This window comes from Myxine glutinosa, chromosome 3, assembly GCF_964187855.1.
Source record: "Myxine glutinosa chromosome 3, kmMyxGlut1.1, whole genome shotgun sequence".
NCBI lineage: Eukaryota > Metazoa > Chordata > Myxini > Myxiniformes > Myxinidae > Myxine > Myxine glutinosa.
The window spans coordinates 186,427,967-186,455,686 of NC_136263.1; the positions used below are offsets into that span (position 1 = coordinate 186,427,967).

The following is a 27,720-nucleotide window of genomic DNA, read 5'->3' on the forward strand; positions in this document are numbered from 1 at the left end:
TGGGCACTTGTGAATATACAGTAATTACCTAATTTGCCCTTCCCCCGTGCAGTGGGATCCCATCTTTGTTTGAGTGCGAAGCGGACGTGTACAGGCTTTGCATTCTGAGATGCTTTCTAGTTTTGTTTATTTATTTACCTTTTGTTTGTTCATCTTTTTTTTTACAGAAGGCTGCCAGTTGCCCCAAACTTTGTCGGTGACTCTGACACAGACGTCGAGGAGGAAATCGGAATTTTTGAGTCAACTACTGACAAAGCCACAGCACAGGCGGACTCTTCATTGCCCAGGTTTCAACAGTCGACGTCAACACAGAGGGGAGTGCCACTTCACCTCGACAGTGACACGGACGATGAGCTTGTTGGGAGCAACTTGGAACAAGGCAAGTCACACCCGATAAAAACACAGATCGGTCTTCCGCCAATTGGTGGATTGTTACTTGCAAAATCGAAGATTTTTCAAGTATATTGGTCAGTTGCGTTTGTTATTCTGTCTGTTTGTCAGTTTGTTCTGTCACTCGCCTGCAGGTCACAATTTAAAACCGATCGTCATTAAATTTCACCAAGTTGTCGAGGTCGTCACAATTGAGAAGCCTATTGATTTTGAGGTCAAAGGTCATCTGGAGATCAAATTCCTAAAATCGCCATTTTTTCATCCGAATAACTTGGAAATTGAACAGCATTTGTAGATCGTCACTAAATTGGGAAACCAACTATTTTAAGGTCAAAAGGTCAAAGGTCAACTCAAGGTCAGACTTATAAAATCAGCAATTTTCATCTGATAAATCATTAATTTTAATCCGATTGACCCGAACTTTGATTTCGGTCGTCAGTTTTAGTCTTGACGAAATGGACAACTTGATGTATCCATGACAACTTTTTTTGGAGGGGATGGGTGGATTTTGCAAGCATCGTGCTCTGCATGACGTCTTCTTGTTTATTTGTTATTTACTTTTCTTTTCCCAAAATTGATCGATCCCGAAATTGGTGTAAATCTGACGAAAAATGGGAGGAAGGGGGAAGTTTGTCTCTTATCAAATGATATGATGTTGGTTGCTTGATTTCCTTCTCTGCGTTGCTGTTATGAAGCTCTGCATCACTTTTATCAAGTTTGAGATAATACTTAAATACTAGCGGGGTCACCCGTGGGAATCCCACGGGTGACCCCGCAAGTTTGCATTGACGTTCGTCGATGGACTCGTTCGCCCGTCTCATTCGTTTTCTTGCTGCATCCTGTTCAAGTCTGCGTTCTTCATCGATCGTCTCATTCATTTTGGAAATAGAAGTTTCCACGCAGCGCATGAATTGTCACGATCCTCAAGAGGAATTTGTCTCGTAATCATCAAATGATAAATGGCAAGTAAATTATATTGTGGAAAATTAAAGATTTCAAATAAACCTATTTAAAGTGTATTCGCACATAACTAATTTTAAAAAACGAAGAAATATCTCTCGGTAATTTCCTGAAACATATTTTACTTCCGGCTAATAATGTTGAATTAAATAAAAACGAAGACATATATGTCGGCATCATTGTTGACGTTTTTGTGACGACTGTCATCAAACGAAAAAGTAATATATCTTAACGGAAAAGCAAAAGCGAATTTTTAATATATATCGACACGTTGCCGTCGGTGTCATGTTGGGCGGTGTATGATGCACCATGACGCGATTTTTAAAAATAAATCTCTGCATTTTCCCGCGTGTGTGGAATGTTCTAAATTATTGCTGATAAATCACCATCGATAAAAATGAAATCATATGGTGAGTTAGATTGGAGATAAAGGCGTGAGAGAGACTCAATGGCCTTGAAGTTGAAGTTACAGGCGTTTGAGAATTCATTTCGTTCTATAAACGGCAACTTTCATTGGATTTCCTTCCCGTTTTTTTTCAACCGAGTCGAAAACTATGTTAGCGACTGTGAAAAATGAAATGATATATCGAATTTTTAATATGTATCGACACGTTGCCGTCGGTGTCATGTTAGGCGGTGTATGATACACCATGACGCGATTTTAAAAAATATATCTGCATTTTCCCGCGTGTGTGGAATGTTCTCAATTATTGCTGACACCGACTCTAAAACCATCGATAAAAATGAAATCATATGGTGAGTTATATTGGAGATAAAGGCGTGAGAGAGACTCAATGGCCTTGAAGTTACAGGCATTTGAGAATTCATTTCGTTCTATAAACGGCAACTTTCATCGGATTTTCTTCTCGTTTTTTTTCAACCGAGTCTAAAACTATGTTAGCGACTGTGAAAAATGAAATGATATATCGAATTTAAAATAGATATCGACACATTGCCGTCGGTGTCATGTTGGGCGGTGTATGATACACCATGACGCGATTTTAAAAAATATATCTCTGCATTTTCCCGCGTGTGTGGAATGTTTGTGGGAAATTAAAGATTTCAAATAAACCTATTTAAAGTGTATGCGCACATAACTAATAAAAAAAACGAAGAAATATCTCTCGGTAATTTCCTGAAACATATTTTACTTCCGGCTAATATGTTGAATGAAATAAAAACGAAGAAATATATGTCGGCATCATTGTTGACGTTTTTGTGACGACTATCATCAAACGAAATAGTAATATATCATAACGGAAAAGCAAAAGCGAATTTTTAATATATATCGACACATTGCCGGCGGTGTCATGTTGGGCGGTGTATGATACACCATGACGCGATTTTAAAAAATATATCTCTGCATTTTCCCGCGTGTGTGGATTGTTCTCAATTATTGCTGACACCGAGTCTAAAAGTAAAACCATCGATAAAAATGAAATCATATGGTGAGTTAGATTGGAGATAAAGGCGTGAGAGAGACTCAATGGCCTTGAAGTTACAGGCCTTTGAGAATTCATTTAGTTCTATAAACGGCAACTTTCATCGGATTTTCTTCCCGTTTTTTTTCAACCGAGTCTAAAACTATGTTAGCGACTGTGAAAAATGAAATGATTTATCGAATTTGATTTGAAATAAAACTGGGGGAGAGCAAGACACCACGGGCCTACAAAACAGGACTCAAAGCTATGCGAGTTAATAAAATGGTGGATATTTGTTTATAGCCACTCCCAGAATGGGTGGAGCTATGGGTGGAGCTACTCTGCAAACCGAGTAAGCCACACCCCGGACAGACACCCAACAGATAGACAGACAGACAGACAGAATCATCTACGGCTATTATAATATAGATTATTGGAACAAAATTAGTTGCAGCAATGATGCCTGCAGGTGATGCAGCCTTCATTTGCTTTACTGCACATGTTCCAAAGCATCGGATGGCACCCAGGCTCTGTGAAAAACATCAGCTTCACTAATCTATAAGCTTTCTTATACGACTAACTGCTTGAATGATCTTTTGATCTCCTGCAGTCTTTCTCCCGGTCTTGTTCCTCCTGCTCATTCTCAGCTATCCACACCTCCCCAGCTTGACCATCTCAAACACGTTCCTCAAGCAACTGCTTTTCCGTCAACCTTTCGAAGTTGATGCTTCTTCCTCAACTGCATTCCTTTTTCTGTTTCTTTTACCACCTGTGGAATCACTTTCTGATTCTGATGTACCAATCCATACTCAGTTACAAAATGTCAGTGCTGCCGAGGCAGTTTCTCTGCAAGGGTTATACTTGGCGGTTTGCCATTGCCTTTCCAGGGAATGGCCTGGTGTTGGGCTAGCGGCTAGGGTGCCAGCTTAGGATCCTAGGATCCTGGGTTCGAATCCCGGTCGATCGCTGAATTAACACCAGGGGGGTTGACTCAGCCTGTCATCCTTCCGAGGTCGGCTAATTGAGTACCAGTTCACTGGTAATTCCCTGTTTGTCGTAAAAAGGCGACAAAAAGGGTTGGCGGCAGGAAGGGCATCCAGCCGTAAAACATTGCTTCAAAAATGGGACCCAAAAAACAACAACAACCACGGTCCCCGAAAAAGGCCAACTCCCGCTTGCGGGGGAAAATGGCCTCTAAAGGTGGTTTTTTTTCTTCTTTTCTTTTCAGGGAACCACCTTAATGTTTCTTCTCCCCCCCCCCCCCCCTATCCAACCATGTTCCCCCCTTGACTCCAGTTTCCTGCCGTGCCTTATCGTCTCCTATTTCCATTGATGATCTTTTTATTTAATTTATTCCTGCCAACCTCACACCACACCTTGCCTTTTCTTACAGGTGATTTTTGTCTGATGGTTCCCTTGTTATCTTCACCACCAAAGAAGGATTGAGGTTGCGTTTTCACCCCCGTCTGTCCTTTTGTTTTTCTTTTTGAGAACAGCATATCTCAAGTAGTTGTGGAGAGATTCGGACGAAATTTGGTGAGAGGTTGGGTAGGATATGTGACGAGGCCAAATCGATTCGATTTTGGTGAAGATCCGAAACCAGAGACAAGAATTTTTAATTTTTTTAAGTGATTCTTCACCATTGAGCGATAGGGCCAAAAAACGATATATAGCAAAATATCTCAAAAAGTTGTGGACGACTTGTGACAAAACTTGGTGGATGAGTTTGGAAAGTGACAAGAACAAGCCGCTTCGATTTTGGTTCAGGTCCAGATTCACATCCAGCCTATCGGTGGGATACGTACAACACATAAACTGTTCAGCCTGGCGGAGGTTTGTGTTCTCTACTGAGTGCTGTTCTCGTTTCCTTCTGTGTTAGTTAAAACCCTCTCATCATCTGTCATTTTGCTGCTCTATGAGCCTTGACTGTATTTAAGAATTATATATTTCTTTTTTGGACAGAAAATTCTGTTTTTGATCATCTTCTTTCTCAAATCAAAGCTGCAATCGAAAATCAATTTTGTGAATAATTGGCTTACAAATAATGTTTGGAGTTGTAATCCATGTGGGATGTAATCCATGAAGTTTGATCCGATGGAGACTCAACACAAGTAATTGCCCCGTGTGCGTGAAGGGAAAAGTGGGGTTAAGCAATTGGGTCGCTTTGTCTGTCTTCAGACATTAGTTTCTGATCGAGGAAATATTTGATTTCAATTGAATGTAATATTTGGAACATGATTTGGAAAACGAACCTGTAGTTTATCATTATCCCCATGCTTTTTGAAAAAAATGGCCGACTCCTCTCCAGCCTCGCTCCCCCAGCTCTGTCTGTGCTCTGTCCCCCAAATATTTCTGCAAGATGCACAAGATCTGCCAGCAACCCTCTTTTGGTGAAACTACCAAAATCGAGACTTTCTGCTCACCTTCACTCTTTCATTCCTCTTTTTTTTTACCACCTCTGGAACAAATTCCCACACTCTCTTCAATCCCACTCCTCCCTCCAGGTCTTCCAAACAGCTGTTCACCACCATCTCATATCTTCCCCCATCCAAAACCTTGATCTTTTCTACCCCCGTTAAAACACCCAAAATCCACCTCTTTCAATGTCCAACTTCATTCCTGAAATTCCTAGTAGTGTTCATTTGTTTTATACCGTGTACCCCTCCTCCCCCAGCCCTCTCACTTCCACAGATCTACCAATATCCCTGTTCTCTACTCTTGTTGTGCTTGTATGCTTTTTCTCTCTCCCCCTCTTGTTTCCAGCTCCCTTTATTGTATGTTTTATGTGTCCGTGCATGTTTTTGTGTTTAATGTGTTAGCTCTTACACGAGCCTCGACCCTGTATACAAAAAAAAAATTAAAAGAAATACTGTCATGGGATCCAACTCTGTCCGTCCGTCCATCACACTGTCCCCATCTAAACGGTTGGGCAGAAATTCACCAAGTTTGCTAGTTGTGATCATCACATTGCAAGAAGGTGCAAAAGCAGTATCATTTTTGGCCCCACCCTTTAGGGCGGGGTCGAAAGGTCAAATACCAAAAAAGTCAATTACAGGCTTAAAGATTTGTTAATGAAATTTTGTACATGCAATCCACATTCGGGGACGCATAAAACATGAAAATATTTTTTCGATTTGACCCCTGTTCATGTTTCCGTGGGTGGGGACTTGTGGACACGGGTCAAACCGCGAAAAACATTTAAATCTCGATTTGATGTTGGGTTCACAGGGATAAAACATTTTAAACTCAAAATTTGAATTTGTGTCAACACTGGTGGAACTTTATGCCATCTTTCAAAACTGTTTTAGTTGGGAAGCGTGTGTATTTGCGATGGAGCGCCATTGACTTTGCTCTCGTGAATCTTTTTTGTTTTAATTTATCCATTGCACCGGCCCTAACGCCTACTCTTTTCCAATTGCAACAAATTATGTTTCATCAACTGATTGAATATATACATGACCATAGCCAGTGCAGCGAGAAATACTAAAGAAGGAAGGATCTTGTTTCTGCTGTCTTCAAGAACTGTGAGGTCGATGTGTGCATGACAGTGACAGAAACCTGTCTTTATGGAAAAAATAAGTGAATAAAATGTTTTACCCTTTATTTGATTTTGAGCTGAGAAAACAGATTGATGAAAACAGATTGATTGATCGATGATTTAGAGCTGAGGTACTAAAGCTGAAATTCTGTTCAACTATTTTCACTTTCACAGTTTTGTAAGTGAGAGTTTTGCTTTGTAAGTGGGCTAAATCACATGATAACTGCAGTGTACTGCTTTATTTGTAAGGACCAAGGCCGTGTGGCGTGCTCCCTCAAGATCACAGTCGATCCCGTCCGAGCGGGAAGGGCATATGGTCACTCACAAAACATGGAACCAAAACACAAACATGGACAACGAACACAGCATTACATTACAATAACCCTCGGTAACTCGAACGGCACTTGGTAGGGCACACACCTCCGCCAGGCTGAACAGTTCATGGTTTCTATCCCACTGATAGGCCGGATCTGGTTTCGGACCTGAACCAAAATCGAATCGGCTTGTTCTTGTCACCTAACCATCTCGTCCACCAAGTTTAGTCATAACCCGTCCACAACTTTCTTAAATATCATGTTATATATTGCTTTTGGCCCGATCTCTCAATGGTGAAGAGTCACAGAAAATTAAATAACTCTCGTATCTGAATGCACATTCAGATCTTCACCAAAATTGAAGCAATTTGTCCTTGTCAAGCACACAATCTATCCACCACGTTTCGTCCGAATCCGTCCATAACTTTTTGAGATATCCTGCTATATATCGTCTTTGGCCCTATTTCCCAATGGTGAAGAATGAATAAATGAATGAATGATCGTTTTAAGGCCATTTTTCCCTGCTAGAGAAGGGGTTAGCCTTACGGGCCCCATGACAATCATGGTTCCCTGTTTGAGGCAATGTTTTTATGGCCGGATGCCCTTCCTGATGCCAACCCTTGGTCACGCTCTTACGATGCGCAGGGATACGGTGTACCTATTCTAAATCTGGGTACACACCGTGATCATTCATCCCAGCAAGCTGGTACTCAATTTGTCGACCTCGGAAGGATGACAGGCTGAGTCAACCCCCCTGGCGTTAATTCAGCGATCGACTGGGATTCGAACCCAGGATCCTAGGATCCCAAGCCGGCACCCTAACCGCTAAGCCAACACCAGGCTCCAGTTGAAGAGTGAAGGTGAAGAGTGACAACACCAGTGACAACACCAGGTGAAGAGTCACTTAAAAATTATAATAGTCGGATCCGAATCCGGATCTTCACCAAAATCTAATCATTTCGTCCTTGTCACATACTCTACCTCTCTGCCAAATTTTGTCCGAATCCATCCATAACTTTTTGAGATATCTTGTTCACAGACAAACAGACAGGGGTGAAAACATAACTTCCATCCACCTTTGGTAAAGAGGGATCCAAAGGTCAGGTTCCCATTAGGAAGCCCATTTAACCCCCTCCCCCCCCCCCCCAACCCCTGCCCTTCCCGATCATGTGTGATTATACTTCAGTGCACACAACTCGGTTTGGACCTGGATGTGTGATAGCTTGATTGATTTATCAGGGACTCAATTGTACTGAACCCGGCATCAAATCAAATCAACCCATCACGCTTTCCTTTCAGTGAAAACCTCAATTAAGAAGTCAGATGGTGATCAGAATGACACTGATGAAAAAGAAGATGATGATGACGATGATGATGATGATGATGATGATGTGCCATTGTTGAGTAAGTAATGCACTTTCATTTCACAAAGTCGCTGCTTTAAAATGTGATGCCATCACAATACTGTGAGTTTCCTTTGTCTATATCTCACATTTTCTTTCTCATCTACTTTCTCTTTATTTATTGCTTCGTAAAAAGTACTCTGACTATATCACGGTGATCATCCTGCACATACGATGTGAAATATATGTCCAACAAATGTGTGAGATGAATTCGTATTTGCATCTTGGAACTGATAACTTGTTGAGAAACTGTTTACTTTTGAACAAGATTTAACTTTTTTTGGAAGAACACTAATTTTCTTGAGGTTGTACCGCAGTTCACGATGAAGTTATGTGCTGAAGGAAAACATTCCTAGAAGGTTTAATCATAGAGCAAATGAAATGTGAAATTACATCTCTGGTTCAACAAAACTTTTGTGTGTGTTTGTGTGTGTGTGTGTGTGTGTGTGTGTGTGTGTGTGTGTGTGTGTGTGTGTGTGTGTGTGTGTGTGTGTGTGTGTGTGTGTGTGTGTGTGTGTGTGTGTGTGTGTGTGTGTGTGTGTGTGTGTGTGTTGTTTTTTTTGTTTTGTTTCTATCTTTTCCCCAAGGTTGATCATCACTTACTCATTGTATGCATGTGAACCATTGTTTTGTGTTTCTTGGTGCTCATTACATCACCATCATGATCATCATTTTACGGCTGTTTTCCATGCTTGCATGTGTAAGCCGTGATTCACCTAATTGCTGCTTTCCAGGCTGCACGATCAGTTGCTAGGCTTCTTGTTGGTCCTTTAACCCCGAGATCATCTCTCAGAAACTCATTCCATGTTTTCCTCAGGCGTCCTCTAGCTCTCCTTCCATTCACATTCATATTTATACACCGCTTCACACACCTGCCCTCCACCATCCTTTCCACGTGTCCGAACCACCTCAACCTACCCGTACCTACAACCTCACTAATGATCTCGATTCCTAACCTATCTCCTAAATCCACATTTGGCTTCCTATCCATCTCACCATTCTCATTGCATTCCGTTCATCCTCCTTTTTGATCGTCCAGGTTTCACTGCCATACACCTGCAGTGTTGTTAACGGTGCCGACGATGGCTCGCCTACTCTTGGGACACAGTGGGATCTTCAACATCCACCAATGAATGGCGGCAGACCGGTCGCCCAGGTTAACGTCCATCCGAGGGACGGCACACACATTGACGAATCGCCATGCCTGTGAAACGCCGGGACGACAGTTTGTAGCTGGGTCGAGATTCAACCCGAGGCGAAACGGTTTAGAGGAGAGTGTGCATACCTCTAGACCATCCTGCTGACCCATTTACAGACCCAAAAGCTCATACCATTCATAGGGACAAACCTGTCTGAGAGACGAGTGGGATTTCAAAAGGGAAAAGGAAGAATGAGAGTTTCCGATAGATTTATACGAAAGAAGAAAAATCTGTTTTTGTGTTGCATGTCTATACTCATTAAACACTTTCCACAGAGGAAAACCTAAAAACAAGGTGATCAATTATAATTGAGAAATCAGGGTTACCGAGATTAAAATATGAATTGCAAACATCTATTTTAATCAATTTGCTGTAATGTGAACAAGAAATGGGACAACTAAATAGACTGAAGAGAAGACAAGGCTGTAGACATTCATTAGCTTTATTCAACACGTACAGCGAAGTATTAGAAAATCAGAAATATAATTAATCAATGGCATACCAAGCACGAAGTAACACAAGACATGCTGATGGCACAGTGATAATCGCAGAGTCTAAATAATCTTTTAAAACAATGATAACCAAGTTAACTAAACAACCATCAACAATATAGCATGCATAGATGAAAACAAAAGTCATGGTTATCGATTAAAAATGAGACTTCTTCTCCTCCTCTTCCCTTTATAGTGGGTGACGTCCGATGGCACCGAGCTCCTGCACTGCCTTGACCACGATACTCCTCCACTCCCCTCTGTCTTCAGCCAACTCTCTCCACTCTCCAACCGCCCCCACCTGACTGATATCCCTCTTCACACAATCCTCCCATTTCAACCACGGTCTACCTCCTTTGCTGCTACCTTGCTCCTTAAACCCATCCGCTCTCTTTGCCATTCTCTCTTCCCTCATCCACAGCCAGCATTTCATCAATCTCCCCAAATTTCCCAAAGTCAAGCTCATCTGCATGCCAATATTCTCTCTCAGTTCATCCATTCTCCTTCTATCCACCCTCTTAACTCCCGCAATCCTCCTGACCCAGTTGTTCTCACTGCAGCCTCTGTTGTTGTCTCTGTCAGGGCCACCGTCTACAGACTGTAAAGGTAGGCCGGTGTTGCACATGACATCTGGACCTTCCCTTTCAATTTCCTAGATATCTTTCTGTCTGCCATTAATCCCTCCATCCTCCTCCACACATTCACGCCCACCTGAATCTTCATCCGCACCTCTGCCATGGACTTGCCATTCCCGGTCACTGTTCCCCCAGGTACTGGAACCGATTTCCTTGATTGATCTCTTTTCCCTCTAACCTGATATTCATTTATTTTCTCTGCTGCCCAACCCACATCACCTCAGTCTTCTCCATACTCATCTTCAGCCCATGCTTACCAAATGCCTCTTTCCACTCCCCCAGTACTTCCTGCGTCTCCCACGTACTCACCACCACAACAGCTAGATCGTCCGCATACAGTATCCTCCACAGAATACCCCTTATGTTCACCTTCCTGCTTACCAACTCCATTACCATTATAAACAGGAGTGGTCTGAGAGCGATTCCCTGCCTCAAACTGATGTTCACGCTGAACTCCTCAGACATCCTAGAACCAACCAAAACTCTTCCCCTCATTCCCTCGTACATCCCTTCCACCAACCTAACTTCTGCTTCCGGCACTCACATCCATCTCAGGGTCGCCATCACCATCTCTCTCAAGACATCCGTAGGTCTTCCTCGGGTCCACAAATCCCAATGCCATTTCACCTTGCACCTCCAATCTCTTCTCCACCAGCTGTCCCAGCGTAAACATCCCATCCGTCATTCCCCCTACCCTTTCTAATCCCCTGCTACTCTTCTCCGATCTCCTTCTCCACATTCTTCCTTATCCTCTCATCCAGAACGATTTCCAGCACCATCATGACATGACTAAGGAGTGTAATGCCCCTGTGCTTCCGATCCCTGGATCTTGAACATCCCCCTTCCCCTTCTATATCGGCACAATTAACCCTGTCCTCCAATCCTCCGGAATTGACCCATCCCTCATACATACATTCAACAACCTCTTCGTCCAACTGACTCCGACTTCCCCCGCTGCAATTATCGTCTCTGTACACACCTCATCAATGCTGGCACTCTTCCCTTCTTCATTTGATGCAAAATTAAAATTGGAGTCAAATAACTGAAAAAGCTTACAGAATAAGAAAAGTACCAACGGCTGTGGATAACGTAGACTGCAAGGTACATCAGTGTTATTATAATGATCTGTCAAGCGAAAGATGCTTTTTGGGCCAACAAAGAGAATGATAATTAATTCAAAACTTAATCGAAACACGGCTGATTTTGTGTTACGAATTTTCGGGTTTAACCGACGGATGCAAGAGGTGGACTTTGTCGAAGGAAAAAAAAAAAAAAAAAAAAAGATATAACATATAAAAAAGATATATAAAAAAAGTTATAACTTTGTCGAAGGAAGATATAACAAAAATATATCTGTTTGGACAGCGGTGTTATCTCAATACTGAACACCAGTTTGTTTAGTAAAATAACGTATATTTTGGCGTACAAGTCAAATTGGCAAATTTCGCCATTTTTCTTTCCTTCATTCATAGATGAGTTGATTTGGCATATAAGACGAAGCTTGATCAACTATGGTAGTTAACAAAACTGTCATTCAGAACAATAATATGTCTTAATTCCTCCCTGACACACACAACGCAGCGCTAGCTACACTACTCCCAGCATCATGAAAATTAATGAGATGTTTTGTGCATATTATTTGAATTACTTTATGTGATGACATTTCAAATAAATTCAGAATATAGTTTTTAAACATGTTTGTTATCACATATAGGTGCAGTATTTAAAACAAGCTGCACAATCGTTATCAGCACTGGCTCATAGCACATTACAATTTGTCGCAGTTCATTAATCCTTAATATAAAAAAACATGAACACCTGACACTTGCAATACAAGGACATTTTAATCCATAAAGGAACTTGATCACTGTGCACTGTTTTAAATTAACAACTAGTATAAAAGCCCATTAAAAAAACGACAGGTTGGACTTATTTATTTCATTTTGATGGTGCTGCTTCGTGACCGTGCCAAATTCTTTGACTCGATTTACTCCACGCACGTTGCACATCACATGCAGCGAATTTCACCTCCCTGCATCGTTTATTTATTGTTATTTAAAAAAAAAGAAGCTCTGTACACCGCCATTGAGGCTCGGTTTGCAAGTCACCATCTGCAATTCCAATAGAGGAAACGTAATTACTCTTTTATCGAAAATGTTTTTCGAGTTAGTTTGTTTTTTTTATCCTCAAAATTAACCGTAGTGAACATAGTCATGTTAAAAGATTGGCCTTTAAAAGCCTACTCAAATCGTCCTTATGAAGGGGGACAGGCAAATACACAAATACCGTATACACAGATACACACTGATATATGGTAAATGTTTGGGGCGGTTGGGATTATACATAAATATCAAAAATATCTTCTTCTTTTTTTTTTTTGATATTCTTGAACTAAGGATATTTAAGGCCCATGAGAATTGGCTCCCACGATACTGGAACAGGTACATGGATGACACTTTCACCATTGTGCATAAATACATGGTAGACCACCTATTACTTGGGCATCTTGGCTGGGTATTCCCCAGCATTAATTTTACAATTGAAATGGAAAAATAAAACAAATTGGCCTTTTTGGATGTGGAGGTGAGAAGGCCACCCGTACTGGAATGGTTCACCAACAACTTCAGACTGTTGCAGAGGAATTTATTAGAGTTTGTGTACACGGAGAGGTAAGCATCTACGTAGGAAATAGCATATACGTCACCCTTGCAGATCTCTAAATAAATGGCTCAACAGCAGCTGTATTTATACAGAGCAAAATGTGCTGGTAGGTACATTGCAGCAAGGCTAACAAAAGATAAGTGTGGTTCTGCCCACACAGCCTCCACTTCCCCATAAAGGTTACTCAAACAGCACACGCAAGCAACAAGCCAAAAAGATAATATGTGACATGCACCAGCCAGATGGTCAACCTTGAATTTGTCCCCAGCAAGATAGCAAGCTTGCCAATCTATGCACTCTTTGTTCAGTAAAGCGTGAACAGGAAACCCACAAGGACACAGATAAGTACAGCATTACTCAATGTTCCCATAATGAACCCTTCTGCCCACATGATTAATTTACCCACAAGGTTCCATGTCTCCTGCTTCCCTGATTGGACAGGAATGACGATTACTATTTAATCCACCTCCACAGAGGTACACCCTAAGCCTGATGGCTACCTAAAGGTGTTGTTCTACAGGAAACCAACCCACGCCAAAAGATTACTGGATGTTAATTCCTGCAACTCAATCTGGACATTGGCAGGTCGGGCATGGGCTGTGTCATCTTACAAAGCTGATGCAATTAAAGAAATCAGATTAGTTAGAGGAGTTCTTCTCAAAAATGGATATAGCAAAGGGATACTCCCTACCCTGAAAGAATCAAAACAGACAGAACGGAAGGAGCAAGACACACTTGGGCACTGTGGACTGCCATACTACCCAGGCCTTAACGAAAGGATTGGGAAGATAGTACGCAGCGCATAGGTTGGTGTAGCCTAAAAGCCGCTACGCGCCATCTGCAATGTCATTTCAAAACCGAAGGACACAATAGCAACTGGTGATAAATCTGGAGTAGTTTCCCTTTCATAATGCAAAACTGTGACCAATTATACATTGGTGAAACTGGGAGAAATTTGAAACAAACGCTAGATGAACATGATATAGCAGTTCGGCTGAGAACGGTGACAGTCAGCCATAGCATGTCATTGCCTGCAATCTGTTCACAAGTTTGACTTTGACTTTGACACAAGTTTGACCCGGGTCCTAGGCACGACGTCCAGCAAACAACACAGACTGATATTGGAAGAATGGCATGTGAAGAGCCAAGAGGGTGGTCTAAGTGGGGAGATGGTTGACATACCCACACAATACACACCTCTCATACAAATGGCAAAAACTGAATGGTACAAGATTCTGGATAAGGTGAACGACAACACTTGATCCCAAACACAACACCCACGTGTGTACTACCCCAACGGAAAAAGCAACAACCACACTACCCACACCTCTTCACATCCAACCCAGCCACAAAACCACCCATGTTCGTGCCCCGGAAACAACAACAACAAAAGCAAAATAACAAAAAAAACAACAAAAAAACAACAACAAGCACACTCACTCACACAACACCAGATCACGTGTGAGCAATGGCAGCAAAAAAAAAGAGCAGAGCAACCCACCAATGATGTGCATTGACGTTTATTTTGCTTGAGGTTTGCAAAAATAAAAAAACTCCAACTGGCCTTGATCACCGGCACGTCACCGGAAGCGGTCACATGGTGAATAAAAACCAGTACTTGCCGGGGACTCGTTGTCTATTGGCCTGAGGAAGGCTGCTATAAAGCAGGTGAAACGTCGCCTGAGACTGGGTCTGCTCTTGCATATTTGTTCAAATTTGGGGAGTAGATCTAGTTTTACTTTCTAGTTGGAAGCGCCTTCTTTCTTAAAAACAAACAAACAAAAAAAAACATGTATATATATATATACATAAGTTTATTTCTGAAAATATCATGCTTTGCAAGTTTTTCATTGATGCTATTTAATGTCTTAAATCATAGATAAGTACAGTGCATTCAAAAAGTATTCAGACCTCTTCACTTTTTTCACATTTTGTTATATTGCAGCCTTTTGCTGAAATCGTTTAAATTCATTTTTTCCCCTCATCAATCTGCACTCAATACCCCATAATGACAAAGAGAAAACAAGATTTTAGAAAGTTTTGCAAATTTATTAAAAAAACAAACTTAAATATCACATTGACATAAGTATTCATACCCTTTGCGATGACGCTTGAAATTTAGCTCAGGTGCCTCCCATTTCTCTTGATCATCTTTGAGATGTTTCTACACCTTGATTCGAGTCCACCTGTGGTAAATTCAATTGATTGGACATGATTTGGAAAGGCACACACCTGTCTATATAAGGTCTCACAGCTGACAATGCATATCAGAGCAAAACCCAAGCCATGAGGTTGAAGGAACTGCCTGCAGAGCTCAGAGACAGGATTGTGTCGAGGCACAGATCTGGGGAAGCCGACAAAAAAATCTCTGCTGCATTGAAGGTTCCCAAGAGCACAGTGGCCTCCATAATTCTTAAATGGAAGAAGTTTGGGACAACCAGGACTCTTCCTAGAGCTGGCCGCCCGGCCAAACTGAACAATCGGGGGAAAAGGGCCTTGGTAAGAGAGGTGACCAAGAACCCGATGGTCACTGGCTGAGCTCCAGAGATCCTGTGTGGAGATGGGAGAAACTTCCAGAAGGACAACCATCACTGCAACACTCCACCGATCTGGGCTTTGTGGCAGAGGAAGACGGAAGGACGAAACGGAAGACGAAAAAGAGGCAGACGGAAGCCTCTCCTCAGTGAAAGACACATGAAAGCCTGCTTGGAGTTTGCAAAAAACCCCCTAAAGGACTCTCAGACTGAGAAACAAGATTCTGTGGTCTGATGAAACCAAGATTGAACTGTTTGGCTTCCGTCTGGCCACTCTGCCATAAAGCCCAGATCGGTGGAGTGTTGCAGTGATAGTTGTCCTTCTGGAAGTTTCTCCCATCTCCACACAGGATGTCTGGAGCTCAGCCAGAGTGACCATCGGGTTCTTGGTCACCTCTCTTACCAAGGCCATTTTCCCCTGATTGCTCAGTTTGGCCGGGCGGCCAGCTCTAGGAAGAGTCCTGGTTGTTCCAAACTTCTTCCATTTAAGAATTATGGAGGCCACTGTGCTCTTGGGAACCTTCAACGCAGCAGAAAATTTTTTTTGGAGGCTTCCCCAGATCTGTGCCTCGACACAATCCTGTCTCTGAGCTCTGCAGGCAGTTCCTTCTACCTCATGGCTTGGTTTTTGCTCTGATATGCATTGTCAGCTGTGAGACCTTATATAGACAGGTGTGTGCCTTTCCAAATCATGTCCAATCAATTGAATTTACCACAGGTGGACTCCAATCAAGGTGAAGAAACATCTCAAAGATGATCAAGAGAAATGGGAGGCACCTGAGCTAAATTTCAAGTGTCATAGCAAAGGGTATGAATACTTATGTAAATGTGATATTTCAGTTTTGCAAATTTATTAAAAAGAAAAAACTTTCTAAAATCCTGTTTTCTCTTTGTCATTATCGGGTATTGAGTGAAGATTGATGAGGGAAAAAATGAATTTAAACGATTTCAGCATAAGGCTGCAACATAACAAAATGTGAAAAAAGTGAAGGGGTCTGAATACTTTCTGAATTCACTGTATATTGTGAGTACAAGTCGAGGCCCAGACGTCTGGCAAAAAGTATCAACTTGTATGGTAACCAACAGAGAGGTTTTAGAAAAGATGAAAAGTGGCTTGTACTGTATGAATTAGAGGTGGACCAATTATGGGTTTTCAAGGGCCGATGCCGATCGCGATATTTAGGGGGCGGTGAGGTGGTGGGCGTGACTGATATAATGCGATTATATGCATCTGATGTAAATAATTTAATAATAAAAATGAGAATTTCACAAAATTGTTGAAATTAAAAGAACAAATATTTTAACACAACAATATATTATTCACTCAAATACACAGAAAAGTATCATACACTTCATACTTTTCCGAAATGCCGAAAAACTATCATACACTCTCCATTTGACAAGAAGTCATACACTAACACAGAAACAGCAGTATTTCTTTACAGTTAGTCCACCACCCCTCTTTTTTAAATAAGGAAATGTATAAAACCAAAGCAAAAAATTTGCGAAAACTTTGGACAATTAACAGCTACTGCTGTTTAACATTAAACTGAAATAATTTTTTGAGGAATCCCGACATCCTTGGGGCATTCTATGCTTATAGCATCCACCACAGACAAACGGACCTGAGCCTAGATCTACTGTAATCTATACACCCCCGAGAGGATTATAACTTTACCCTTCCTGCTTGCTTTTGTGGAGGGTGGGTGTACTAGTTGTTAAACCAGTCCAAAATCCTTAGATTATAATCTAAGGCCAATAATTATTATAATAATTCAACAATCCAATTATCCAATCCAATCCAAATTATAATAATCCAATAATTATTGGTCTTTTAATCTGAAAAGCAGCAACCCCTTTGTCATCAAGATGCCGAGCATCACACGAAGGAAAGGTTTAAATATATATATATATATCGGTCACATCGGCGCCATCATCAGCCGAAGCCGATAACCTCAAATGCCAGATATCGGCCGATATATCGCTCTACCACTAGTATAAACAGCATATCATGCAGGACTCGAGTCAAGAGACCTCCTCAAACATCTAGCAGGCAGTATGATGAGAAAAAGGATGAGTGATGTCAAAGCTAAATGCTGATGGGCAGTATCAGAGATTGGATTGTAATCCAGAATCGCAGGTAAATTAAGAGGATAGGTGAGTATCAGAAGTGCTGTCTCGGCATGATAGCCAACCTTCATATTGAAGAAGGCCCATACTTATAAATGCTCAAGTTTGTGGTGGTGTTACCCTCTGTCAAGAGTACCCTGACACTTTCAATATTGTCATCTGTGTTGTTACCCTCGCCAGAGGAGAGGGTATTGCAATTGAGTCCGTTTCTTTGTCTGTTTGTTTGTCCGCACAGAATAAATATGATTTTCTCTGCAACCGTTAGTCCGATTGACAGGAAATTTTCGCCATAGGTGCAACTCCACCTGTAGAATTTTTTAATGATAATTATGATGTCATAGGTTACGTGGTTTGGACATCTTGGAAAAATCAAAAAAAATTGCACCTCCATATCTCGGAAAGCACTTGATAGAAAAAATTGAGACATGGCTCATTGTAAAGAACTCTCCATGGGGAATAAAATATGTTGTTGATGATGATGTCATAGGTGCCTCCATTATGACGTCATAATTCGACAAGTACAAAACTTCATCCAATCAAGATGAAATTTATTGAGCGCCATGTCGGCATAAACTGGTGGAGAAAAAAATAATGATGACGTCATCGGTCACGTGGTTCGGCCGCCATCTTGGAAAAAACGAAAAACTTTGCACCTCTATATCTCCGAAAGTGCTGCATAGAAAAGATTTACACATGGCTCATTGTAAAGAACTCTATGGGGAATAAAATATGTTAATGATGATGTCATAGGTGCCTCCATTATGACGTCATAATTCGACAAGTACAAAACTTCATCCGATCAAGATGAAATTTCTTGAGCATAATCTAGGAATAAATTAGTTTAGAAAAAACAAAATGATGACGTCATTGGTCACGTGGTTCGGCCGCCATATTTTTTTTAACACAAAAGCCTTAAAAACCACTGAAAATACATCCTGGTGAGGGTTTGCAATCTCTGATTGCTCTTTTTCTTGTTCTCTTTGCAACGCCTCGTCTATACGTGTGGTTGACTTGTTGAGTTTGAGGCTCCCTTAACTTTGCCGATTGTGTTTTCAGCCCCCCTCAACCAAATTTGTCTCGCACTTTCTTTTTTTTGATATATGGTGACTTCATCTGCTGGCTTGACATCGGTCCTCATACCATGCACTATCAATGGTATTGTTATCAAGGCCTTTTAGGACACTACAGGTCTTACCCAGTCTGTTGTATTTCCCATCTGCTTCCCACTTTCTGCTAAACACTTTCTCCCATTTTCTTATGAACAATTTCCCCTCCAAAATTTCCTGGTCTTCCTCAACTGACAACTTCTGTCTCTCTGGTGGTCTTCAGAGGACCACCATGGTGTTGTCATGTCTGACATTTTAATTGGGCACATTGGCCTGACCTGCAGTCTGCCGTCTCTTCCACTGATTGGTCTACTCGCCTCTTCATCCCTGGACATAAATATTGCTTAGGACTCGTTTCGCATCACTTTACTCTCTCTCTCATTCATCAGTTCATACCTTCATACCTCCAAGCGATCCTGTCAAACATCGCATTGCTGGTACAACTATTCATGTGGTGAGGCAATTGCCGAACGGCTGATTACCTTTACTCTGTCTTTGTGGAAAAGGCCGAGGTTTCTAATCCCTCTCTTCTGGTTGGTCGAAAAAACTTCCTGTTTGTTAAAAAAAAAAAGCAATTTATTACTGCTTCAACGTCAAATATGGCTGATTGCCCTCAAACTCAAACAGGAAGTCAGATTCCTCTCATTGGACATTCCCCATGCCTTTGATTGTCTTGCACCCCATCATGTTTTCCAAACTGTCAGTTAATGATACCCAGAGTTCTCTTCTGGACTGGCCATTGCCTTTCCTGTGCATTTGCAAGCAGTGGGTTGTTTTTAGCTGATCCCATGCTCTATCGTTCGAGGCCAGCATTGCCCAGGAAAAGTGGACGGGAAGTGACACAGCAACCTCCAAGTAAGACAGTTGGGTTTGGTCAGGTTAATGGGAATAGACAAAATCGCATGTCAGGACGTGAGGCCCTCAATTTTTATTTGTTTATTTTACGCCTTCGTCCTCTTCCGTATCCCTTCCCTCCGTTTTTGTTTTTTTTGCTCTAACTTATAATACCCGGCCTCGTTTAAATTTTCTCCTTTCTCTTGCTCAATTCCCCCTTCTCCTTTTTCATTCTCTCCTCGTTTTTATTTCGCTAATTTGACTGCATCTGTGCCATGAGGACAAACATGGTTTGTTCATGGTTTGTGTAGCATTAACGTGCCGTTTCTTCTCCAGGAAACCTGGCGGCATTACCATATGATGGCATGTCTCAGGTTATTCCCGTACAAACATCTTGCTACCTGCCAGACGAGCCAACTCAACAGTTTTTACCTCCGGAAAAGGTGGGTTTGGATCAACTTCACTTTTGTAGTTTTTCTTACCATTAGTACCAGGCATTCAAGCAATTTTCTGAACCAGTCGAGTCAAACCCAGGAATAGAGCACACCCAGATAACAAGCAATGGAGCACAAGCATGCTGCTTCACCTTCTGATAATGCAAGTAATTAACTATTCAATCAGGGGATTAAATTGCCCTTCAAAAATGTTTCTTAAAAATGTATATATATGTACACACACATTTTGGGATAAGTTATCTACAATTAATTGCGCCATTGTGTTTGCTTGGCAGTCTCAAACTACCGCGTACGCTTCGGTGTCCGAGGAACTGACACAAAAATATGAAATCGATGATCTTGACAACAATGGGCCGGCGCCAGGTGAGTCCAGGGCTTTTAAAACGATGGCTGAAAACTCGTTGCACAACAGAAACTGTCTTCTCCTCATTCCTGTACTTTTATTGACAGTAAACATGCACAGTACCATCACTTAATTTGCCTCAAAATGTCTGCTGATCAAAACGCTTGTAAAGTGCTGTCTCTTCCCACATTTTAGTCTCTCATGGCATTATCAATGAAGAACGTGAAGCTCTCACTGCCATGCGTCGGAGTTCAGAAGCAATTGAGTGTCCCTTGGGAAATGCGAATCTCTCAATAGTATCAACAGGAAACCATAGAACGGACATTTCAACATCCACTGGTAAGGAATCGAATATTGTGATGAATGATGAAGCCCAAATATCAAAAACTCATTTGGAAAGGTGTGATGATCAAAACGGAGGAGAAGTAACTGAAACCGAAAAGATTACCATGAAGCGTGAACTACATGATATCGCTTGCACAAGTTTGCCAGAGTGTAAAAAGGATCAGACTGATGAAAGCCAAAATTCCCGTAAGTTAATTGATCCTGAGGTTGATGGTCCCAGGCGAGCTGTTGCGTCAGAAACTAAAGATCTCGAAGGTACTGTGGATGGAGCTGTTGTGATACAAGAAGAGGAAGATATGCATGTTGATAAGGTGCAAGAAAAAGAGGGAAATTTGAATGGAGCCGAGGCGATTGGAGGACTGGAGGGGAATGTGAATGAAACTGCTGGGATTCTAGCTGAAGTGAAGAAGATGGACCGCATCACTGGGACTCTCGGAAAGGAGGACAGTGCAGTTGTAGCCAGTTGGAGTGGAGAAGGCGGTAGTGGTGATGGAAACCATCGGGGCGGAGGGATAAAAGTGAGTGGTGATGGAGGCAATGGGCCCCAAGATGAAAAGAACATCCATGGGAACTGTGGTTTCCAAGAAGTTGAAATTTCTTGTGCAAGGGAAATGCAGCAAGTTGGCAGCAAGGAGACCAATAACCAATCAAATCGAGGTTGGTGCAAGATGTATACAGAAATGCACACATTTGTATGAAAGATTTCAGTAACTAGCAACGGTACCCACCCTACAGGCGGGGTTTCAATTGGGAGGCCCAAATGAAAAGGCAAAATATCAGAAATTGAAGGCTTTTTTATTTTAGACGATTTATATAAACATCTGTTAAATCATATCACACGCAAATCATCAAAATCTAAACAGTATTTGTAGAATTTCAATAAAAGCCACATCACTGTTCATATCGGTAAATATTATTCCATCGTGTTTGGGAAAATTGGAAAAATTGGAAAATTGGGAAAACAATATAGCCTATTTTATTCCAGGGGGTCCCAGGATTACCCACCCAAGATATCGTTGCGATCGGTTCAGCTGTTTTTGCGGTACCTGGGAACAGACGGATGGACAGACAGACGGACAGACATTTTGTGAATTATAGTAAGATTATCTCATTTTGCTTTCAAAAGTTGATGGCTAAACCAACATATTGTTACGTTTGGTGGGGGGGGGGGGGGGGGGGGTGTAAATGATGCAATACCGTAGTCAAGATAGAATTGTGTGGATTAGCATGCTCCAAGTGGCGTGAAGAAGAAGAAGAAGAACCCCCCTCGATGTACATAAGTAGGCCGTCTGTCTGGGTAAGAGCATTTGCATGTTGCCATAAGGAGGGTGGTTTTGTACTAATGAATTATAGGGTATGTAAGGTTAAATTCTCCATCTGGTGATTTTCCAGCACGCGGCTGTGGGCCACTTTGTGCTGCTGGCTTCATTCGACACCCTCGCTTGTACAACAACGCGAAGTTGGTTTGGTGCATCTGTTTGGTGCATCTGTCAACAACAATAATTATGTGCCGGCACTATAAACACCATTTTATTTTCATTATCTTTTCCCCTGTTTGTATACGAGTCTGAGTGGAGGATTCCTCATTTAGGAATTCTATTTTACCTCACCTTTCGTTGTCTTTTACATTACTGTAAATAAATTTATATTTTGAATTTTACTTTCTGTCCTGGTTCGTTTCTTGGTTTTGTGGGTTTGGAATAACCCCGTGTGTTTCCGATCAGATAAGGCCTCGAGCCTTCCCGCGCGTGCGAAAACGTAATCCCGCCAAGGTTTGAAATATGCCTCGGAGTTAAAGCTCCGTCGGTCATTCGTCCTCTTGGGGTCTTAACCCCGGGGACCCAACAATATTCTGATTTCCAAACTAAAACAAATTTTGGCAATTTTTAAAAAAAAGTGCAACAAAGGGAAACATGTAGTTGTATTGCTCCACACGTTATAATAATGATCGAATACTATTTTCTAGTCTCTACTGTCAATGTTGTGTGGATATATACTGTACTGTGGCATTTTAAGTAATCAAGGTTCTGTACTGGGGAGGAGTTGGTAAGCTTCTTAAAAAAAAAAAAAATATATATATATATATATATATATATATAATATATATATATATATATATATAATATATATAATATATATAAATTATTATTATATAATTTATAAATATATATAATATATATAAATTATTATTATATTATATATTATATATATATAATATATATATAATATATATATAAATATTGTTACAGATCGCGGTTTAGATGTTACGATGGGCCGAGCGGATGGTCCAACCGCGACCTAACAGGATCCCCAATTGGCCCGACTCCCCCAACGTTGACCAGATCGCCCCACAGATATTCAATCGGGAAACCTCTAAAGCGACCGAAAGAGAAGGAAAAGAGAAGAAGACAGAGTACGGAGGAAGAACAGATTTATTATACACACACAAGCAAAAAGAAAGAGCGACCAAAATTATTTACAGCAATGGATGGAAGAAGCAGTCACACAGTGCATCGTTAGCTTAAACTATTCAATTTACTTAACCCCAGGACAACGATTAGGACAGACGACGTTCACACTTACACGGGGGATATTGCAGGCAGGTATGGCTTGAGGTGGATTGCTGGAGAGGGAGGCAGGGTCGGAGGCAGCAGCTCTCAATTCCTCGCGTTTTTGGCGGGAAAACCCTCCGTCGCGTATCCGCTGCCGATGCTCTAGACGTCACACGCTGGCTCGGTCACACCTGCTCCTCTCCTTCTGGTGGAGCCGTCTCCCTCCTTTCAGCGCGTCTCTCCTTAGCTGGTTTCCTCTCCGAGTACCTCTCCTCTTTGGCTTGGAGCGTCTCGCATCTCACCGCTCACCGCTCCTCTCGTATGTCACCTCTTCGCTCATCTCCTGAAGCAGTCCCTTCCAGTCGCTTTTATCACTCGGGGCGGAATCAAGCCGCCGGCTGCGAGGGCACGCCTACCGGGTCGCTAACCGCGGTGCTGGTTGGCTGTTAGGGCTGTCCGATTCCTCCTTCGATCATGACGACGTGCCACGCCTGTGAGTTGGCGGCTCCTACCCCCCCTCTTCTCCGAGATGAGCACATGGGCAATGGCGGCTTGCGGGATTGAACACCACTCGCACCGCTTTTGAAAGGAACTTTGGAGAGCGGAGATGATTGGGGAAATTGAAAGGGCCTACGCTTATTTCGTTTGATACAATGCAGAGTCAATCTAGTGGGAAACACATATTTAGCCTACATGGAATAAGGAAATACACTATTTAAAAAGATATATCGTGGCCTGTGTGTAAGTTTCATGGAATTAACTAGGAGGACGGCTGCGACCATTATTTACATTACGAGGGTGTTACACACCACAAAACCATACTTTTCACATTCGTTACACTTCCTCCAAAATTGTTACACTTCTCAAAAACCGTTACACTTCTCAGATTCGTTACACTTCTCAAAACCGTTACACTGCACCCTCCTTTCTTCAGTGCCGTACTCGGGCCTACAAAACTTTAACTTAGTGTGACACGTAGGTGTAATTCCCTCTACAATTAACCTGACCCTGAGTGTGACAATCTTAAAACACAAATAAGTATGTCCCCCTATTGCATTGCACCCTGTCTAACAGACTCAAGCCCACAGCTAACCGAATTACGGAATTGTTCTCAAACTATACATTTACGGTGGGGAGCATTATTTACAGTGACGTTATTTCTTATTTACAACGCAACCCAGGACCTGTGTTTCTTTTTTTCTTTTTAGGGAACAAGAAAAAGAAATTCCTGTTGGGAGGGAGGAGACAGCACGCATTGCATCGATGCACCAGTACCAATACCACCAAAGCACCCAAAAGCACCAAAAGCACCAAAAGCACCACAACGCACCAAAAGCACCACTCGGTGCACAGTCACCACGGTTTATAATAAACACAACAAAACAACTGGTGGTGGTCTTCTCTTTCTCTGCTGGGCCGATGTTCTTCCCGACGTCTTCTGGCTTCATGCGGCCTAGTTGGAAATAATAAAAAGCACAAACCGTGTCCATTTTTATTTAGGGCAACAGGGGCCAACTAAGGGTGGTCCACCTGTTTGGCATAGGTGCCACCTTACCGAGGTCCGCAAGCAAGATTCCCTGGCCACTATGGCCGGTCTCCAACAGAGGTGCCCTGCCCCAGAACCTGGGGTCCATCAAGTGGTACTTGGCCGCAGAACAGCGGTCCATAAAGTGGTACATCAACGCAATGCATGCTGGTTCTGGGAATCTCGTGCGCACAATGGCCACCTCACGCACGCTCCCCTCGGCACCCAATGGCGCACAGGTCCTCAAGTGGGAGACAAAAGGGGGGAAGACAATTGAGCGAGGGGTAAGGTCACAAGGGTACACGTCAATAAAGGCAATGCAGGGTGAAGTGCGTACGGAGAGCGAAGTGAGAAAAACTCGTCCCTACCGTACGTCACCCCCCCCCCCTGTCACCTACACTACCTTTGCCCTTACCCCATATTTACAAGAATTTACACCTTTACAAATTCGTCACTACGTCTTGTCTTCCCCATCTTTCCCTTCTACACCAAATTCGTCTCCAATCCTCATAAGGAGGAAGAGATGGAATTACGCACAATGTCACACCCACGTCATGATGCGTCTCACAATCCAAAACATTTGCATTAATGAAAAATAATAAAACATGGCATGGTGTGGAGTTACCTCATCTCAGGTGAGTGGATGCAGATGGTGCGAGGAGACTCCAATCCTAACTATCCTCTAAATGATTTTAACTCACTTTACACTACCCGGGATCTTTCCCTGCCAATCCATTGGCCAACTTACACTATGGGTTCTAAAAACCAATTCCCATTGTCCAAACTGTGGTGCTTCTCAATTTGGGGTCTCACTCCCCCGATTCATCTCCCGGTGCCCTCGCACAATTTCTGGGCTGCGACGTGTAGCTCTCCCAGCAGGTCTACCCACCTGCACACCTCCACCACTGCAGTTGCCACCCGAGCTTACCTAGCTCCTCACCCTAACCTAACTAACTGGGGAAAGCCCCTCCTGGCTCTGTCACCCCACTCGGTGCCCTCTGGCACTGGGCTACCCGGGTCCGTTCTCCGGATCCTCGGGCCCCATCCACAACTACCGGCTCCCAGAGCCCACCTGCGGCCTCACCTGGCCGACATCCTCACAGTGGTGGAGTGCCCAAACCAACTACACACACTAACAGGCTACACGCCCAGCCATTTCCACAACACTAATGCACCCATCCAAAGACCATTCTTTCACCCGCACCACAGATGCCAATATCCAACCACAATTTACCTGTACCCTCTACCTAACACTTACACTACCCGCCCCGGGTATCCGTGATGGGGGTCCACTCTTCCCCCATTCACACCTTCGCACCATCCACTCCACTCCACAATTTCCACCATACTCACTCCACGACCATCCATTCCAATACTCCATTTATTCCACACTACCATTCTCCATACCTGCTGTTGCACACCTGTGCCCTCACACCTGGTGCCACCTGCACCCTCCTTTCTTCCTGGACCATTTGGTCATCACAATACACATCACCATCACTCACTCATACACTGCTCCATACACCTGTTCAGTTGCACACCTGTGCAATCACACCTGTTCAATCCTCACACACACGGCATCATCTCAGCTAACTACTCCCCTCTGAAACTTGCGCTTCCCAGTCGCCCCTTTAAACTATTGCGCTCCCACGTCATTATCATCCACACTAAACTACCTGCGTCCCCACTACAGGTATCAGTCACTAACTAAACTTAACGTTACCTAATGTCATCTTCGCTAGATCCCTACACACGATATCCTAACCCACCCGGGCTAGTTTTCACTGCCATACACCCCATAAGCTAGTGCTCCTTTGCCCCCCCCCCCCTGTGAGGGATGGTGGATTTGCCATCCCACCACATCGGGGAGGTCCTACTATCAATTTCGCTCGTCCAAATCCAACAAATCAACAATTTGCCATTTACTGCTAATCACCATACCATCATCAAATTTTGCTTTTTTCTAATTTCGGGGTCAAAACACTAACCTCATCACCCGTCTACTTATTAGATCCGCTCGGTGCGCCAATTCCCTTCTAAAGCTCGGCTTCGTACAGCCGAGCAATGAACGCGGGTTCTTTGGTGCCGGCGGCTGGATGCATCCGGCACTCGGTGCAGGGACGGGGGCTTACCCGGGCCGAGATCCCATGCACCACCTCGGCGTGGAGCCATCCAATGCCCCGATCTCGACCTGCCGGCACGTCTCAATAAAAAGTGGTCGCCATGACGACCCTTCCTATCGGGCTGCCCGCTCCGCCTAGTGGAGCCCGGACGCGGCCGTTCCAAGCGAGGCCCAGCGTGGATCGCGTACGGCGGTCCTTTCGAACCCGCCGTGGCTCGGATCCCCGCTGGTTCTCGCGGCACGCGAAGCCCGGCACGCACCGAGGGCCCGAGTCGGCTAAAAGTCGCTCTAACCGCTAACCCGGTTACCGTCGATGCCTCACCTGCATGCTTATATGCATACGCTACCCCTTTCTTGCTCATACCTCCAGCTGTTTCCATGCTCCTCGTCGTACCTTCTCTTACACACCCAGGTACACTCATTCCACTCCCAGCCTTGGTCACACACCTGACCACCGAACACTTTGGCACACATTCGTTGGTCGCACACCTCACCAACACACCTCTTCACGCCCCCTCCTCGGTCACCTCCTCTGTGACAATCACAGGTGTGCTCTTACTCGCACACCCAACCACGTGCCTCACGACCAACTCAAGTGTGCATTCCCACACACGCTCTACCATTCCAGGTGTGCATCCTTCCATTCCAGGTGTACATCCTCGCTCAACCTGTCACAACCAACTCACGCTCCGTGTCACTCTCACTACTCTCACCACCACTCTTGACAACGCACTCACCCTTACTCTCGACAGCGCACTCTTT

At 43.1% G+C, this 27,720-nt stretch overlaps 1 protein-coding gene across 6 annotated transcripts in view; it reads left to right on the forward strand.

The window, feature by feature from the left end:
* The window catches only part of LOC137424105 (uncharacterized), a 71,057-nt gene that overhangs the window by 24,675 nt on the left and 18,662 nt on the right, over nt 1-27,720 (forward strand). For all 6 annotated transcript variants that reach the window (XM_078774854.1, XM_078774856.1, XM_078774857.1 and 3 more), the window contains 5 exons: nt 168-379; nt 7,923-8,027; nt 19,953-20,059; nt 20,347-20,434; nt 20,610-20,753. In XM_078774854.1, the coding sequence (XP_078630980.1) occupies nt 168-379; nt 7,923-8,027; nt 19,953-20,059; nt 20,347-20,434; nt 20,610-20,753 (656 nt within the window). The remainder of the gene's footprint in view (nt 1-167; nt 380-7,922; nt 8,028-19,952; nt 20,060-20,346; nt 20,435-20,609; nt 20,754-27,720) is intronic.